Here is a 15896-nt window from a genome sequence, read left to right as displayed (position 1 = left end):
TACTTCTCTTTGTCAAGTTCCCTGGAAGCAGTATCTGAGTCAAGAGTCCTTGTGCATGTGATTTATCGAGGTAGTGCTCTTAGAGAATCCCACACAACACAGGGCTGGGCTGGGGCACAGGACAAGGCTAGGCCTTCTGGAGCTTTCCAGCCTTTATCTGATCCCAGGCTCTGCAGTGTGAATTGCATCTGCTGATTATGTCCCTGCACGCTCCCATCACTAAGCCCTTGGTTTCTGCTGCCCATGAGGAAGGGGATTGGCAATGAGGCATAGCCCCTGGGCTCTGTGCATGGCTGCACTTGTACAGCGACGGCCGTGGAGGGGAAGGTGCAGATGTAAGCTGCTAAGGACCCATGCAGCAGCCGGAGGATGGGGACTGCAGCCACTGCGCCCTTCGTGATGTCCATAGAGTGAAGGAAGCAGCTTCAGCAGAGACCCTTGGTTACAGCATCTTTCAGGAGCTTCTGGCTGGGTTGAGCTAGGCATTAGCTCACAGAAAGCTCCAGCATATCTCCAAAAGGCAAAAGGGTGGAGGTCAGGCAGGGGACCTGGCTCCAGGTGTGACAGGGTGTCTGTAGAGTGTGCCATTCTTATCAACCGCTCTCATCAAACCCAGATGTCTTTGTCTGCTCCTCTTCCCACCTCTAGGCCCCACGGGGCATCTGATGACCTTCACCAGATGTTTCCATGGGGTTCCTGGCAGCTGGGCAATCAGTTGTTTTCTTGATTGATTTTCAAAGTCATGCTTGAATCATTTTTTTGTCTAACATGTAGGCATTTTTATAGAGACAATAAAATCCTTACACTTAAAAAGAAGCGAGAGCATGGTGGGGTGCGTCTGATGGGGGACTGCTCTGCCATCTCCTCCTTGTCCCTGAAGGAGCTGGCACCCGGCTCTGCTCGTGTTTCCTCCTCATTAATCCTGTGCCCTTTTCGTGGTGAGGATGGAGCGTGTGGGGTGCCCAGCATGGTGCTCCGTGTGGAGCTGCTCTCCCTGCCATGAGGACAACCTCAGGTGCTGTGAAGCCCTCTTCTTGCAGCTGCTGGTGAAGAACATCCAGCTGGAGGATGGCAAGATGATCCCAGCCTCCCACTTCTTCACGGGAGCAGAGAGCAGTGCCCTTGAGCTGTCAGAGGAAGAACTGGTCATGGCAGAGGCTGTGAGGGTAAGAGACCCTTTCAAGGATTCTGGCCACTTGTGCAGGTTGTGTACTGCACATGTGTCTTATGGCTCAGACTCCCTGGAGCTGGGTGTGCACACCCTCTGTGGATGTGGTTACTGACCCCAGGCATAGGTTCTGTCCTGTCTTCCTGTCCTAACTACTATACCATAGTGTTGGTCTATCTTTTCTGTTGCCCCCTTGCTCTCTCCCTCCATCACTGGGGCACTGGAGTTTGGCTGGCTAGGTCTGACTTTCCTAAGGACTCACTGTGAATAGTGGACACATGAAGCAGAAGCCCCTGGAATATACGGCAAAGGCAGATGCCAAGTCCACGGCCCTTTGAGGAGAATGTGTGCACTGTAACCTTCCAGAAAAACACCCTGAGAGGGAGTATTGCACTGCGGCCAGCATGGGCATCGCAGTCAGGCAGACCTGGACTCCAGTCCAGCTGCCCGGCATGATGCCGGAGAGCACTCCCCTCTCTGAGGGTCAGTTCCTTCCACCACCAGTCCAATCAGTGGTCACCTCCTGGAGTTGTTCCTGGTCCTTCCTGCTCCTCCCACTCAGCTCCCTCTCCTTTGGAGGCATGGCATTGATGACAGCATTATTGAATGGAAGGCATTGGATGAATTTCCACCCATTCACTCATCCAATCATGTACTTAGTGAGTTATTTAAGAAGGACATATGAGCTCCTATTAAATGCCAGGTGCTAAGCCAGACACTGGAATGTGACAATAAGCAATGTTCCCTGCTGTCATGAAGTGTCCCTTTCCGGGGGAAGAGAATCAATGAACAGCCCAACATGAATAAGAGAATTTCAGGCAAAGAGAAGTGCCATGAGTGATATAACAGGGTGATGGGAACAAGGAGGCTAGACAACTTTAGAAGGAATAATCAGCGCAGGCTACCCTGGGCAGGACGGGAGGTTTGCCCTGAGAGCTGAGTGGAGAGAGTTCTGGGATAAGGAGGGCTGTGGTGAGTGAAGGTGGGCCAGTTGGCAGTCACAGTGGTGTTTGTGGGTGTTGATGACAAGGGCAGGGGACAGGATTCAGCAAGGGAAGGACATGAGGAGCTGGCGCTGCTCCAGAGGGCTCAGAGCTCTTCCTTAGTAGAAAGCTGAACATTTTGAATGTCTGTAAAAAAGGAGAGGGAAAAAAAAGCCTATTCATTTAAAAATATTCTTGGAGCCCTAGCTCTGGCCTCAGCCCTGTGCCTGCTGGGGTTAACAGGGCCAATTGGACAAACTGGTCTTCTGGAGCTTCCAGCTGAGTAGCACTGGGGGCAGGCTAAGGTTGTATGTTTGTGGAGCTAAGCCTGAGTCAACAGCTGCTACAGCTGTGTCCTTCATCTGTGCACTGGGAAGAGTAAACCCGAAGCCTGTGGGTGCTGTGAGTGGTAGAGGAGAGATCACAGATGGAGAGGGTCAGTTCAGCAGCACCTATGAGCATCTCAGTAAATGCTGGCAGGGAGCCAAACGGTCATCAAAAGAAGCACATACTTGCAGAGTGGGTATCTGTGCAGTGTTCTAAACACTTCAGGAATAGTGGTGTGGTTAAATACTCTAACAACTCCAAGAAGTAGATGCTATTATTACCTTCATTTTCCAGCCAAAGAGCCCGAAGCCTGAGGTGGGGTCACAGCAGATGAGCACAGGCCTGGACTCAGAGCCCTGCTGGTGGAGCTGGAGCCCTGGCCTCCACCGCTGTGAGGCTCCGTTGAATGGCCTCTCATCCTTTGCACTGTTATCATGACACCCGTTGGTCACAGCCGGGCTGGCCCTTTCAGAATGCCTCGTCTGGAGGCGACTGGAGTGGAGGGGAGGCAGCCGGGCAGGAGAGGCCAGTGGGGGGCATTGTTGGTGGAGAGAGCCCATATGGGTGGCCAGAACAGGAGTCAGTCATGTTCTCCGCTCAGCAGAACTCACCAAGTGCACACTGTGGACTGGGGAGGCCATGGGCAACAAGCCTAGTCTCACACCCTCCTGAGCCAAGGCTATGCCACATTTTCTGAGCTCCTTTCTATACAAAACACCCAGTGCTCTGCCTGCCTCACGTGAGGAACAGCTATGTTCAGCCTCTTGCACAGATGAGGACACAGGCGTTGAGGGGCTGTCTGCATCCCCATGGCTTGTCAGGAGCCAAGCTGGGGTCTGAATGAGGCAGTGTGGCTTTGCAGTACACTGCCTCTCAGAGGTTCCACACACATCTGATAAGGGCTGGTGCATCTCTTAGGCACCATGTGGTGGTATGCCCATACCCAGCAGGTGACCCTTGGCCCCAAGCCACTTGAGTCTGAAGACAGTCTGCCCTGGCCAGCAGAGCAGTCGGTGAAGACTTCAGGGAAGAAGTAACATAGCAGTTGGCCCTGGAGGATGCCCAGGAGGATGCTCATTTAAACATGAGCTGGCATTCAGAGAAGAGCATCATCGGTGGGCAAAGGTCCGAGCAGAGACCTGAGGATAGGCTATAGTCAAGTGGGTATAGGGAATGGCTTGCCATAGCTGCTGATGGTCACGTTGAGGATGGAAAGGGCAAATCCACAGCACCTTTCCAAGAATGATAGAGGGAGCCAGGAAGAGGTTGGGTTAAGGGTGCTGGGGAGCTGGTCCTAGTTGAGCCTATCCCCCTCCATCTGTGGCAGTGACCAGCTGTGGCCTGAGGCCCAGACAGACGTGAGGCATCTTGGGACTCCTGTCCTGAGCAGCCCAAGTGAAAGCCGACCCAGAGAACAGCCATCCCTCTGGATAGCCTACTTAGAATTCTGGATGGCGCTGTGCCTCACACTGGACCATCCATGCTCATCCTTGGGGCGGGCTGGTGGACACTGCTGCCCTCTGCAGGCCCTGAACGGAGGGGCACAGAACCAGCTAGCCTGTCCGTGAGGACAAGACCCAGGCCTCCTGAGCCCCATCAGAATGCTTCATTTTTACCTTCAGAACCACCCCGCACTTTGCTTTCCCTTCCATGCTGCAACCTACTCAAACTCCAGTGTCACTCTTGGGACCTCACTCGGATGGGAGCACCCACGTGAGGCTCGGATGGGAGCACCCATGTGAGGCTGGGCGTGAAGTGGGCTTGGGAGCAGCTGGTCCCCAGCCACACCTTGAGCTCTGCATGTCGTCTTCCTGCTGCTTCTGCACTGGCTTGGGGATCCCAAAGAAGTTGGGTCAGGGTGAGGCAGGCAGGAGGACAGTAGCTGAGCTCCTTGGGCTCCTACTTCCCCAAGGAGGCAGTCGTGCTGGGAGCATCAGGCTCTTGGGAGCAGCAGCACCTTGGACAGAGAGCGCAGCCTGGTAGTGGGTGGTCCCAGTGCACATCAGGGGCTGCTCTGGCCAGGGAAGTTGCCCAGAAAGTGGCTGCTCCTGGCCCCCAGGAAGCCCTGTTCTCATTACACCTGTTTTTTAGAGTGCCTGGAAACGGATTCTTCCTAGTGTCCTGGAGGTGGAGGAGTCCACTGATTTCTTCAAGTCAGGGGCTGCATCAGTGGATGTTGTGAGGTAAGGGCCAGGAGTGCATGGGGTCTGGTCCCAGCTGTCTGTAGCTGCGTCACAAACCACACCAACACCTTGTGGCAGGAAACAACCACCATTTGTTATGTTTGTGGATCATTCAGATCAGATCAGAAAGGACTCATGTGTGGCCCTTGGGGGATCACCTTGGATGGTGGTGGGTCTGTAGACCGGCAGGACCTAGAAGAGCCAGGCAGGGGTATCCTCCTCTAAGGTGGCATCTCACTGCTGTGCCTGGCCGTTGAGCCTGGAGGGCTGGCATCTGCTGAGGTGGCACTGCCAACCAGGCACTTATGTGCTGCAGCCCCAGAGTGGCTGCTCTGGGATCTGGTGGCATTGTAGGTGGTGGCTAATGGCTCTGAGCATGCTGGTACCAGCAAAGAAGGCAGATGCAGACCCAGCTGGAAGGCCATTGACCTGATTGTTCTCAGTGGTCACAAGCCTGCCCAGATTCAAGGGCAAGGGCTGGGTCACTGAGAGCCAGGCCTCAAATGGGAGCAGGATCAAACCATGTGCAGCTGTTTTAAAACTGCCACCAGCCCTGACATCCCCAGGGAAACCCAAGCTGTGTGGGGAAAGGGAATGGGCAGGTAGGGATCACCATAGACTAGGTTACCTCTTCTTCTACTTCATATGAATCGCCCTGCTTTCCATTTAACTGTGGTAAGTTCTAATTTGAATAAAGGGAAGGAAGTGGGATATAGTAGAACATCTTTGGTTGCAAACAACCGTAACTTAGTTCATTCTGGTTTAAACAAAAAAGAACAAAAAAGTCAAAAGGATCATGATAGCCTTCTTCAGGCTAATTACTTCAAAGACTCAAATTATGTCATTAACATAATCACTGTCTATCCATTTTGGGGCAGGATTTCTCTTCATAGTGATGAGGTGGCTGCGCAGTAGTTTTGTTCTAATTTCTTATGTTACCAGCATTTCCAGTGGAAAGGTCTCTGGTAGTCTTCATATAAGTCCTAGACTTGAATCTGACTGCTTCTGGTGGAGTCATGTGCCCCAGTAAGAATCCGTTGCTGACCAGGTGGAGGCATGCTCTGACTGGTCAACACTGGGTCATGTGCCCACCTCTGGAGCCAAGGATTGAGAGGACTGCATTCAACCCACATCTCTGGAAAGAGAGGGAGAAAATTGTTCCCTCAAAAAGTGTCAATGCTGTTCCCAGAAGCAGATGAGGCAGGTGTTGTAAAGGCAGAAGCAAAGATGTGTACCACATGTGGGAAGAGGTTTCCTGTACTTCAGGAAGATGCAAAGGAAACTCTGTGGAGCTCACTTACATAGAGAAAAATTCATGTGTGAAATTAAGGAAGTGTATTATCAATACAGTGTATAGAAGAGTGAGAAACACCTAGCTAGGCTCTGCATTTGGGTTCCTTCAGCAGAGCTGTAGAATGGGCAGTGCCAATCAGAGGCACTGATGAGGGAAAGGGATCCAGGGTGAGCTAGGGTGTGTGAAATTTAGTCCCCCGTGATTGAAAGGAGAGACTCACATATGTCCAAGATCTTTGGGGGAAAAAACAAGGATGAGCCTAACATTTGTATTCTGGGGTGAGCCAAGAATGCAGCTGCTACCTGACCAAATCAAAAATCCATCTGAGTCTGAATTGAGTGAACACTCAATGACTTGAGTAAACCAAGTCATCCTGATGACAGGTCTCTCTCCTTGAATTTAATGATATTACAATAAGAAGCTTCCTATAAATAGTAGTTTGAGGAGGAGTTCCACGCTGTGCACCTGGAGGAGGTTCTGGGGAGGATCTTAAAAGGGGTTGATTCAGAGGAACAATTATGATCATGAGAATTGGGGATATGTAACCATCAGTTAGTTTTTGCTGTGTAACAAAACACCCCAGACATAGTGGCTTAAAAAAACCACCATTTTTAAAGCTCATGGTTCTGTGGGTCAACAGTTTGGGCTGGACTCAGTGATCTGGGCCAGATTGATGTCAGCTGGACTCACTTAAGTGTTTGCAGTCAGCTATCAGGTCAGCTGGGGGCTTGTTGGTCTAGGATGACCCCTTCAGAGAGCCAGTGCAGGCTTGTTCATATGCTGGTGAGTGGGTCCTAGGAGCCAGGGGGTCCAAGGGAGCACATCATATCTGCTGAATTTATTGGCCAAAGCGAGTCATGGTGTTGGCCCAGCTTCAGAATGAATAAGGAAATGGACACCACTTCCTGATGGCAGGTGCTCTACAGGCTGGGACTACAGAAAAGGTGGAGCACTGTGGCCGGTTTTGCAGCCTACCGCACTTATAAAAGGAGGACTGAATTGGGCTTATGTGCTTGGAAACCTTGGACACTACAGATCTCTTATATCTCAGTCTGACTTATGTGTATGGTCAGGTTGAAGTATAAAATTAAGGATTTTTTTTTTTTTTTTTTTTTTAAATAATGCCCAGAAGAATTTTGGACACTTGAGAAAATGGTGTCCTGAGGATGAGCCAGAGCTGCCTACAGCTTCTGAGCTGAGGTTGATGGAGGATGCAGATAAAACTGATTCCTTTTGTTTTTTGTTTTTTGAATACTTAAGAGCATGTATCTTTTTGTTTCTATTATGGTAAAAAATATAGGAGATCTACCTTCTTAACAAATTTTTAAGTGCACGTTCCAGTATTGTTAACTACAAACACAATGGTGTACAACAGATATCCAGATATCCATGACTAAAATTTTATACCCATTCAATAGCAACTCCCTATTTCTCCCTCCCACCCAGTCCCTGGCAACCACCGCTCTACTTTCTGCTTCAATGAGTTTGACTACTTGAGATACATTATATGAGTGGAATCATTTAGTATTTGTCCTTCTTTGACTGGCTTATTTCATTGGATAATCAGATTTAGCCATGTTGTAGTATGTGGCAGGACTTCCTTCTCTTTTAAGGCTGAATAATATTCCAGTGTATGTACACACCACATTGTATCTACTCATCCGTTGGTGAACATTTAGATTGTTTCTACCTTTTCACTCTTGTGAATAATGATATGGGAGTGCAGCTATCTCCTTGATCCTGATTTCAAAGTTACTGATTCACAATTCTTTTTTATAAATTTATTTTTTATTGGTGTTTTTTGCAAAAACATATAGAATAACACCCAGTGCTCATCCCATCAAGTGCCCCCCTCAGTGCCCGTCACCCATTCACCCCCACCACCCGCCCTCCTCCCCTTCCACCACCCCTAGTTCGTTTCCCAGAGTTAGGAGTCTATGTTCTGTCTCCCTCTCTGATATCTCCCACTTACTTTTTCTCCTTTCCCCTTATATTCCCTTTCACTATTATTTATATTCCCCAAATGAATGAGAACAAACACTGTTTGTCCTTCTCTGATTGACTTATTTCACTCAGCATAATACCCTCCACTTCCATCCACGTTGAAGCAAATGGTGGGTATTTGTCATTTCTAATGGCTGATTAATATTCCATTGTATACATAGACCACATCTTCTTTATCCATTCATCTTTCGATGGACACCGAGGCTCCTTACACAGTTTGGCTGTTGTGGACATTGCTGCTAGAAACATCGGGGTGCAGGTGTCCCGGTGTTTCACTGCATCTGCATCTTTGGGGTAAATCCCCAGCAGTACAATTGCTGGGTCATATGGCAGATCTCTTTTAACACTTTGAGGAACCTCCACACAGTTTTCCAGAGTGGCTGCACCAGTTCACGTTCCCACCAGCAGTGCAAGAGGGTTCCCCTTTCTCCACGTCCTCTCCAACATTTGTGGTTTCCTGCCTTGTTAATTTTCCCCATTCTCACTGGTGTGAGGTGGTATCTCATTGTGGTTTTATTTATTTATTTTATTTTATTTTTATTTTTTTTCATTGTGGTTTTAATTTGCATTTCCCTGATGGCCAGTGATGCGGAGCATTTTCTCATGTGTTTGTTGGCCACGTGCATGTCTTCTTTGGAGAAATATCTGTTCATGTCTTCTATCCATTTCTTGACTAGATTGTTTTTTGGGTGTTGAGTTTGATAGGTTTTTATATAGATCTTGGATACTAGCCCTTTATCTGATATGCCATTTGCAAATATCTTCTCTCATTTGATAGGTGCCTTTTGGTTTTGTTGACTGTTTCCTTTGCTGTGCAGAAGCTTTTATTTTCATGAAGTCCCAATAGTTCATTTTTGCTTTTGTTTCCCTTGCTTTTAGAGATGTGTCTTACAAGAAGTTGCTGCGGCCAGGGTCAAAAAGGTTGCTGCCTGTGTTCTCCTCTAGGATTTTTTAAAAAAGATTTTACTTATTTATTCATGAATGATGTGGAGAGAGATACATGCAGAGGGAGAAGCAGGCTCCCCTTAGGGAACCTAATGAGGGACTTGATCTCGGACCCTGGGATCATGTCCTGAGCTGAAGGCAGATGCTCAAATGCTGAGCCACCCAGGCATCCTGTCCTCTAGGATTTTGATGAATTCTTGTCTGACATACAGATTTTTCATCCATTTTGAGTTTATCTTTGGATACGGTATAAGAAAATGGTCCAGTTTCATTCTTCTGCATGTGGCTGTCCAATTTTCCCAGCACCATTTATTGAAGAGACTGTCCTTTTCCATTGGATATTCTTTCCTGCTTGGTTGAAAGTTTGTGCCAGTACCATACTGTCTTGATGGTTACAGCTTTGTAATATAGCTTGAAGTCAGGTATTGTGATACCCCCCAGCTTCTTTTTCAACATTCCTCTGGGTTTTCTGGGGTCTTTTATAGTTCCCTAAAAATCTTAGGATTATTTGTTCCAACTCTGTGAAAAAAAGTCCATGGTATTTTGATAGGGATTGCATTGAGTGTGTAAATTGCTCTGGGTAGCATAGACATTTTTCACAATATTAATTCTTCCAATCCATGAGCATGGCACGTTTTTCCATTTCTTTGTGTCTTCCTCAATTTCTTTCAGAAGTGTTCTGTAGTTTTCACAGCACAGATCTTTTACCTCTTTGGTTAGGTTTATTCCTAGGTATCTCATGCTTTTGGGTGCAATTGTAAATGGGATCAATTCCTTGATTTCTCTTTCTTCAGTCTCATTGTTAGTGTATTGACATGCAACTGAGTTCTGTGCATTGATTTTTATATCCTGCCACTTTGCTGAATTCCTGTATCAGTTCTAGCAATTTTGGAGTAAAGTCTTTTGGATTCTCCATATATAGTGTCATGTCATCTGTGAAGAGTAAGAGTTTGAGTTCTTTGCCAATTTGAATGCCTTTTATTTCTTTTTTTGCCTGATTGCTGAGGCTAGGACATCTAGTGCTATGTTGAATAGCAGTGGTGAGAGTGGACATCCCTGTCTTGTTCCTGATCTTAGGGGAAAGGCTCCCAGTATTTCCCCATTGAGAATGATATTTGCTGTGGGCTTTTCATATATGGTTTTTATAATATTGAGGTATATTCCCTCTATCTCTACATGGTAGAGAGTTTTTTAAAAAGATTTTATTTATTTGTTTATTCATTAGAGAGAGACACACACAGAGAGGCAGAAACAGGCAGAGGGAGAAGCAGACTCCATGCAGGAAGCCCAATGTGGGACTCGATCCTAGGATCCCAGGATCCCCTCCTGAGCCAAAGGCAGATACTCAACTGCTGAAGCACCCAGGCATCCCAGGGTAGAGAGTTTTAGTCAAGATAGTATGCTTTATTTTCTCAAATGCGTTTTCTGCATCTATCAAGAGGATCATACGGTTTTTGTCTTTTCTTTTATTAGTGTGATTTATCACATTGATTGATTTGCAAGTGTTGAACCATCCTTGCATCCCAGGAATAAATCCCATTTGGTTGTGGTGAATAATCCTTTTAATGTACTGTTTGATCCTATTGGCTAGTATCTTGGTGGGTATTTTGACATCCAAGTTCATTAGGGATATCAGTCTGTAATTCTCCTTTTTGGTCTTAGGTTTAGAAACCAAAGTAATTCTGGCCTCATTGAATGAGTTTGTAAGTTTTCCTTCCACTCCTATCTTTTGAAACAGCTTCAGTAGAATAGGTATGATTTCTTCTTTAAACGTTTGATAGAATTCCCTTGGGAAGCCATCTGGTCCTGGACTCTTGTGTCTTGGGAGGTTTTTGATGACTGCTTCAATCTCCTTGCTGGTTATTGATCTGTTCATGTCTTGTGTTTCTTCCTGTTTCAGTTTTGGAACTTTATAACTTTCCAGGAATGCATCCATTTCTTCCTGATTGCCTAATTTGTTATCATGCAGTTGCTCTTAATAAATTTCTAAAAATCATTTGTATTTCCTTGGTGTTGGTCATGATTTCTCCTCTTTCATTCATGATTTTAGTAATTTGAGCCTTTTTTTCTTTTTAATAAGTCTGGCTGGGGGTTTACCTATCTTATTAATTCTTTCAAAGAACCAGCTCCTGGTTTTGTTGATCTGTTCTCCTGTTCTTCTGGTTTCTATATCATTGAGTTATGCTCTAATCTTTATTATTTCTCTTCTCCTGTTTGGTTTAGGCTTCATTTGCTGTGCTTTCTCCAGTTCCTTTTGGTGTTAGTTTAGCTTGTGTATTTGAGGTTTTTTCCAATTTTTTTTCAGAGAGGCTTGTATTGAAATGTACTTTCCTCTTAGTACTGCCTCTGCTGTAACCCAAAGGTTTTGAACAGCTGTGTTTTCATTTTTGTTAGTTTGCATGAGTCTTTAATTCTTCTCTAATTTCTTGGTTGACCCATTCATTCATTCTATGACCCATTCATAGGCTGCTCTTTAAGCATTGTTTGAGTTTCTTCCAAATTTCTTCTTGTGCTTGAGTTCTAGTTTCAAAGCATTGTGGTCTGAGAATATGCAGGGAATAATCTCAGAATTTTGGTATTGGTTGAGACCTGATTTGTGATCCAGTACGTGGTCTGTTCTGGAGAAAGTTCCACGTGTACTTGAGAGAATGTGTATTCAGTTGCGTTAGGATGTAATGTTCTGGGATCCCTGGGTGGTGCAGCGGTTTGGCGCCTGCCTTTGGCCCAGGGCGCGATCCTGGAGACCCGGGATCGAATCCCACGTCGGGCTCCCGGTGCATGGAGCCTGCTTCTCCCTCTGCCTGTGTCTCTGCGCCTCTCTCTCTCTCTCTCTGTGACTATCATAAATAAATAAAAATTAAAAAAAAAAAAAGGATGTAATGTTCTGTATATATCTGTGAAGTCCAGTATGTCATTCAAAGCTCTTGTTTCCTTGTTCTGCTTGGATGATCTGTCCTTTGCTGAGAGTGGAGTGTATGATTATCTGTGTGTTTCTTTACTTTGGATATTAATTGGTTAATATAGTTGGCTGCTCCTACATTAGAGACACAAATATTTATAATTGTTAGGTCTTCTTGTTGGATAGATCCTTTAAGTATGATATAGTGTTCCCCTTCATCTCTTACTACAGTCTTTGGTTTAAAATCTAATTTATCTGATATGAGAATTGCTACCCAAGCTTTCTTTTGAGGTCCATTTGCATGGTAAATTGTTCTCCATCCCCTCATTTTCAGTCTGAAGGTGTCTTTAAGTCTAAAATGAATCCCTTGTAGATAGCATTTGGATGAGTCTTGCTTTTTTATCCAGTCTGATCCCTGTATCTTTACTGGGACATTAACCTACTCACATTCAGAGTGATTATTGCAAGATATGAATTTGGTGTCATTGTATTTCCTGTACAGTCCCTGTTTCTGCAGATTGTCTGTTTCTTTGGGGCCCCTCTTTGCTTTACAGGGTCCTCCTTAATCTTTCTTGCAGGGCTGCCTTGGTGGTCACATATTTTTTTCAGTTTCTGTCTATCCTGGTAGCTCTTAATCTCTCCTTCTATTCTGAATGAGAGCCTTGCAGGATAACATATTCTTGGCTGTATGTTTCTCTCATTTAGTACCCTGAATAGATCATGCCAGCCCTTTCTGGCCTGCCAGGTCTCTGTGGAGTGGTCTGCTATTAATCTTTCTCCCACTGTGTGTTAGGAATCTGTTGTCTCGAGTTGCTTTCAGGATTTTCTCTTTATCTCTGAGATTTGCAAGCTTCAGTATTATATGTGAGGGTGTTGATCTGCTTTTGTTGATTTGGAGAGAGGTCCTCTCTAACCCTTGGATATGAATGCCTGTTTCCTTCTCCAGATTAAGGATGTTCTCAGCTATGACTTGCTCAAATATACCTTCTGGTCCTCTCTCTGTCTCTCTATCTGTGTCCTCAGGAATTCCAATAATATGGATGTTATTTTTTTCAAAGTATCACTTAATTTTTTGAAGTCTCTCCTCATGGGCTATTAGTTGTTTTCCTTTATTTTCCTCAGTTTCCTTCCTTTCCATCAACTTGTCATCTATGTCACTTATTCTCTCTTCTGCCTCTTTTACCCTAGCTGTTAGAGCATCCAATTTAGACTGCATCTTAGAGTATTTTTAGTTTTTCCTAATCTCATTTCTGCACTAAGAGATTCTCTAGAGTCTTTTATGCTTTTTTCAAAACCTACTGGTAACCTTATAATTGTAATCCTGAACTCCATCCCCAACATCTTACATAAATCCATATCGATTAGATCTGTGGCAGAAGGTATTATCTCTGGTTCTTTTGTGGTGAATTCATCCTTCTATTCATTTTGTCTAATGCAGAATGGCTGTCTGAGTAAGCTAAGCCAAAAATATCAACCATGACCCAAGCAAAATACACACTAGACAATTACGAAGAGGTCAGGAACTAGAAAATAGAAGAAAAAAGATAAAGAAAAAGAAAAATAATAAAAAAGAGAAACAAAAAAAGAGGGAGGAAAAGGGTGAGGAGAGAGAATATAATCCTAGAGTGAATAAAACAGGGTTATCCACTTGGTTCTAAGGGTATTTTGGTTAGAAAATAGTAAATTCCAAATTTATAAAAAATGCAAAACATATACATATATATAAATATATATATATATAATTGAGTACAATAGAAAGAAGCCCTAAATGAAGAAAATATCTACAACATGTAGTTGTAAAATATGAAAGTTAAAAAAATAGTTAAAAAGGAAGAGTTGATAAAATAAGAAACTATTTGAGATGGAAAAAAAAGGAAAAGTATTGGAAGATTTTAACCTGAAAGATAAACAAATCATAGGAGAAAAACCTTGAGTTCTATACACTATTTTGCCCCAGTTCTAGAGCTTTCCAGTCCTGTCTGGTCAGTAAACTTGCTGTTCATCTGTTCTTCCAGCTAGCCTTCTAACAGAGGGGACTGCTGTGCTGATTTTCAGGTTCTGCCTGGATGGATTTGCACTGCCCCTTGCCAGGGGGCTGGGCTCAGTGTGTTTGCTGTGTGAGATATTTTTTAACGAAGGCATCCTGCACCTCTTTTGAGGGTGAAAGAAAAAAAAATGACTGTACCCCAATCTCCAGCCCTGGAGCTGAGTGATATGTACGAAACTCTGTAGACCGCCAGTTGCCTGCCCACTCAAGTCCTCCCTGGAGGCATGTGGGGGACACTGATTTGTGCAATTTGTAGAATTCTGACAGGGAGAGCTTTTGCCTGCTTGTGTATGTACCTGCTCTACCCCTCCCAGAAAAAGCGGAGAGTCATCCTGTTTCTGTCCTTTGCTGGGCCCTGGCATGGAGAGCATTCACCTGGTAGAGTCAGTCTAGAGGAAGGGACCCAACACAGAGAGGGGTCAACACAGAGAGAGGTCCCTGATCTGGCCATGGTTCCTTGTTAATGGCAAAAGAATCTGAGCCTTTTCCCAGGCTTATTGACCTAAGCCTGTCTCCCCACTCCAAGACTTGGCTCTACTGGCTCAGGCACCCCTGTTCTTTCTGTGCCTCTGACATATTGAGACTCCTATGACCCCTGTGATCCTTCCCCTACTTCACCTTGAGTACCTTTCAGGCAGGGTTGTCTCTCACAGGAGCAGATTTCTATAGGTCCTGATCTCAAGCTCCAGGACTGTATCAATTTTCTGCAGCCAGCTTACAAAGGTTTCCTCCCTCAGTCATTTATCTTCTAACATATTCCCTCCATTTCCCTTTTCCACACTCCTACCTTGCAAAAAGTGGTTACTTTTCTATTTGTACAGTTCCAGCCATTCTTTCTGTACATCTCAGGTTGAATTCATAGGTGTTAAGGTTGGTTTGATAGTTTTCTGGTTAAATTTAGGGGACCAGATGAAATGAGAACCCCTACTCTTCTGCCATTTTACCTCTCTCCCTTAATTTTTTATTTAAATTCAATTAGCCAACATATAGTAAGTACATCATTAGTTTCAGATGCAGTGTTCAATAATTTGTCAGTTGATAACACACCCAGTGCTCATCACACCATGTGCCCTATATTGGCCATTATTTCTTTAAATAAGCTTTCTGCTCCTTTCTCTCCTTTTTCTGAAACTCCCAATAATGTATATATTGGTCCATTGATGATCTCCCATAAATCCCTTAGTCTTTCTTCTTTCTTTTTAGTAATTTTCCTTTTTGCTTCACAGACTTGATCGTTTCAAATGAGCTCTCTACAAGGTAACTGAATCTCTAATTTCCAAGCTAAGAACTTGGAATTTCCTCCCAATCATGTAGTGCTGTGCCAGGGAGCAGAGACCATGGCAAGAAGGTGCCACAGATTTTCCTACTGGCTTCAAAGCAGCTGGTTTTACACTTGTCAGAGGTGCAAGAGTCTTTTAGTTGGTTTCTGGATTTCTCATAAAGGGAATTGGTCCATGTATGATTGAGTTGGTGTTTCTTTGGGAAGAAGAGGGTCTGAGGCATTGTCTTGCCATCTTATTGATGTTACTCTAAGAGCATTAAGAAAACTGATTTCTCCACCTTCTATTCTGCCTCCATCTTTTCCACCACATAAGCATCCAGTTGATGGGGACAGAGACCCAGATTATGAGCCAGAAGCTCATTCTCCTGAACTAGCAAGTTTGGCCTGTGATTTGGGGCTGGAATACTGGCAGATATCTCAATTCAAAAATAATGAGAAGAAACAGGAGGAGAGAGAGTAGGATAAAGAAGATAAGGAGGAAAAGAAAAAGAATGAGAAGGAGAAATTAATGTAGATCATTCAGTTTGTAGACCAAGGAGCTTGTGGAGCCCTTTGGCATGCTTCCTAAATACTTTGTTAAGAACATGAGCAACAGGGATCCCTGGGTGGCGCAGGGGCTTGGCGTCTTCCTTTGGCTCGGGGCGCGATCCTGGAGACCTGGGATCGAGTCCCACGTCGGGCTCCCGGTGCATGGAGCCTGCTTCTCCCTCTGCCTGTGTCTCTGCCTCTCTCTCTCTCTCTCTCTCTCTCTCTCTCTGTGTGTG

The 15896-nt window shown here is 45.1% G+C and overlaps 1 protein-coding gene across 7 annotated transcripts in view; it reads left to right on the top strand.

Annotated features, from left to right (window-relative positions):
• ALDH1L1 (aldehyde dehydrogenase 1 family member L1) overlaps positions 1 to 15896 on the top strand; it is a 110844-nt gene that overhangs the window by 38480 nt on the left and 56468 nt on the right. For all 7 annotated transcript variants that reach the window (XM_025447698.3, XM_035702751.2, XM_025447670.3 and 4 more), the window contains 2 exons: positions 1041 to 1166; positions 4570 to 4661. In XM_025447698.3, the coding sequence (XP_025303483.1) occupies positions 1041 to 1166; positions 4570 to 4661 (218 nt within the window). The remainder of the gene's footprint in view (positions 1 to 1040; positions 1167 to 4569; positions 4662 to 15896) is intronic.

Source organism: Canis lupus, chromosome 20 (assembly GCF_003254725.2).
Source record: "Canis lupus dingo isolate Sandy chromosome 20, ASM325472v2, whole genome shotgun sequence".
In the NCBI taxonomy this organism is placed as follows: Eukaryota; Metazoa; Chordata; class Mammalia; order Carnivora; family Canidae; genus Canis; species Canis lupus.
This window is presented reverse-complemented; position numbering and strand designations above follow the sequence as displayed.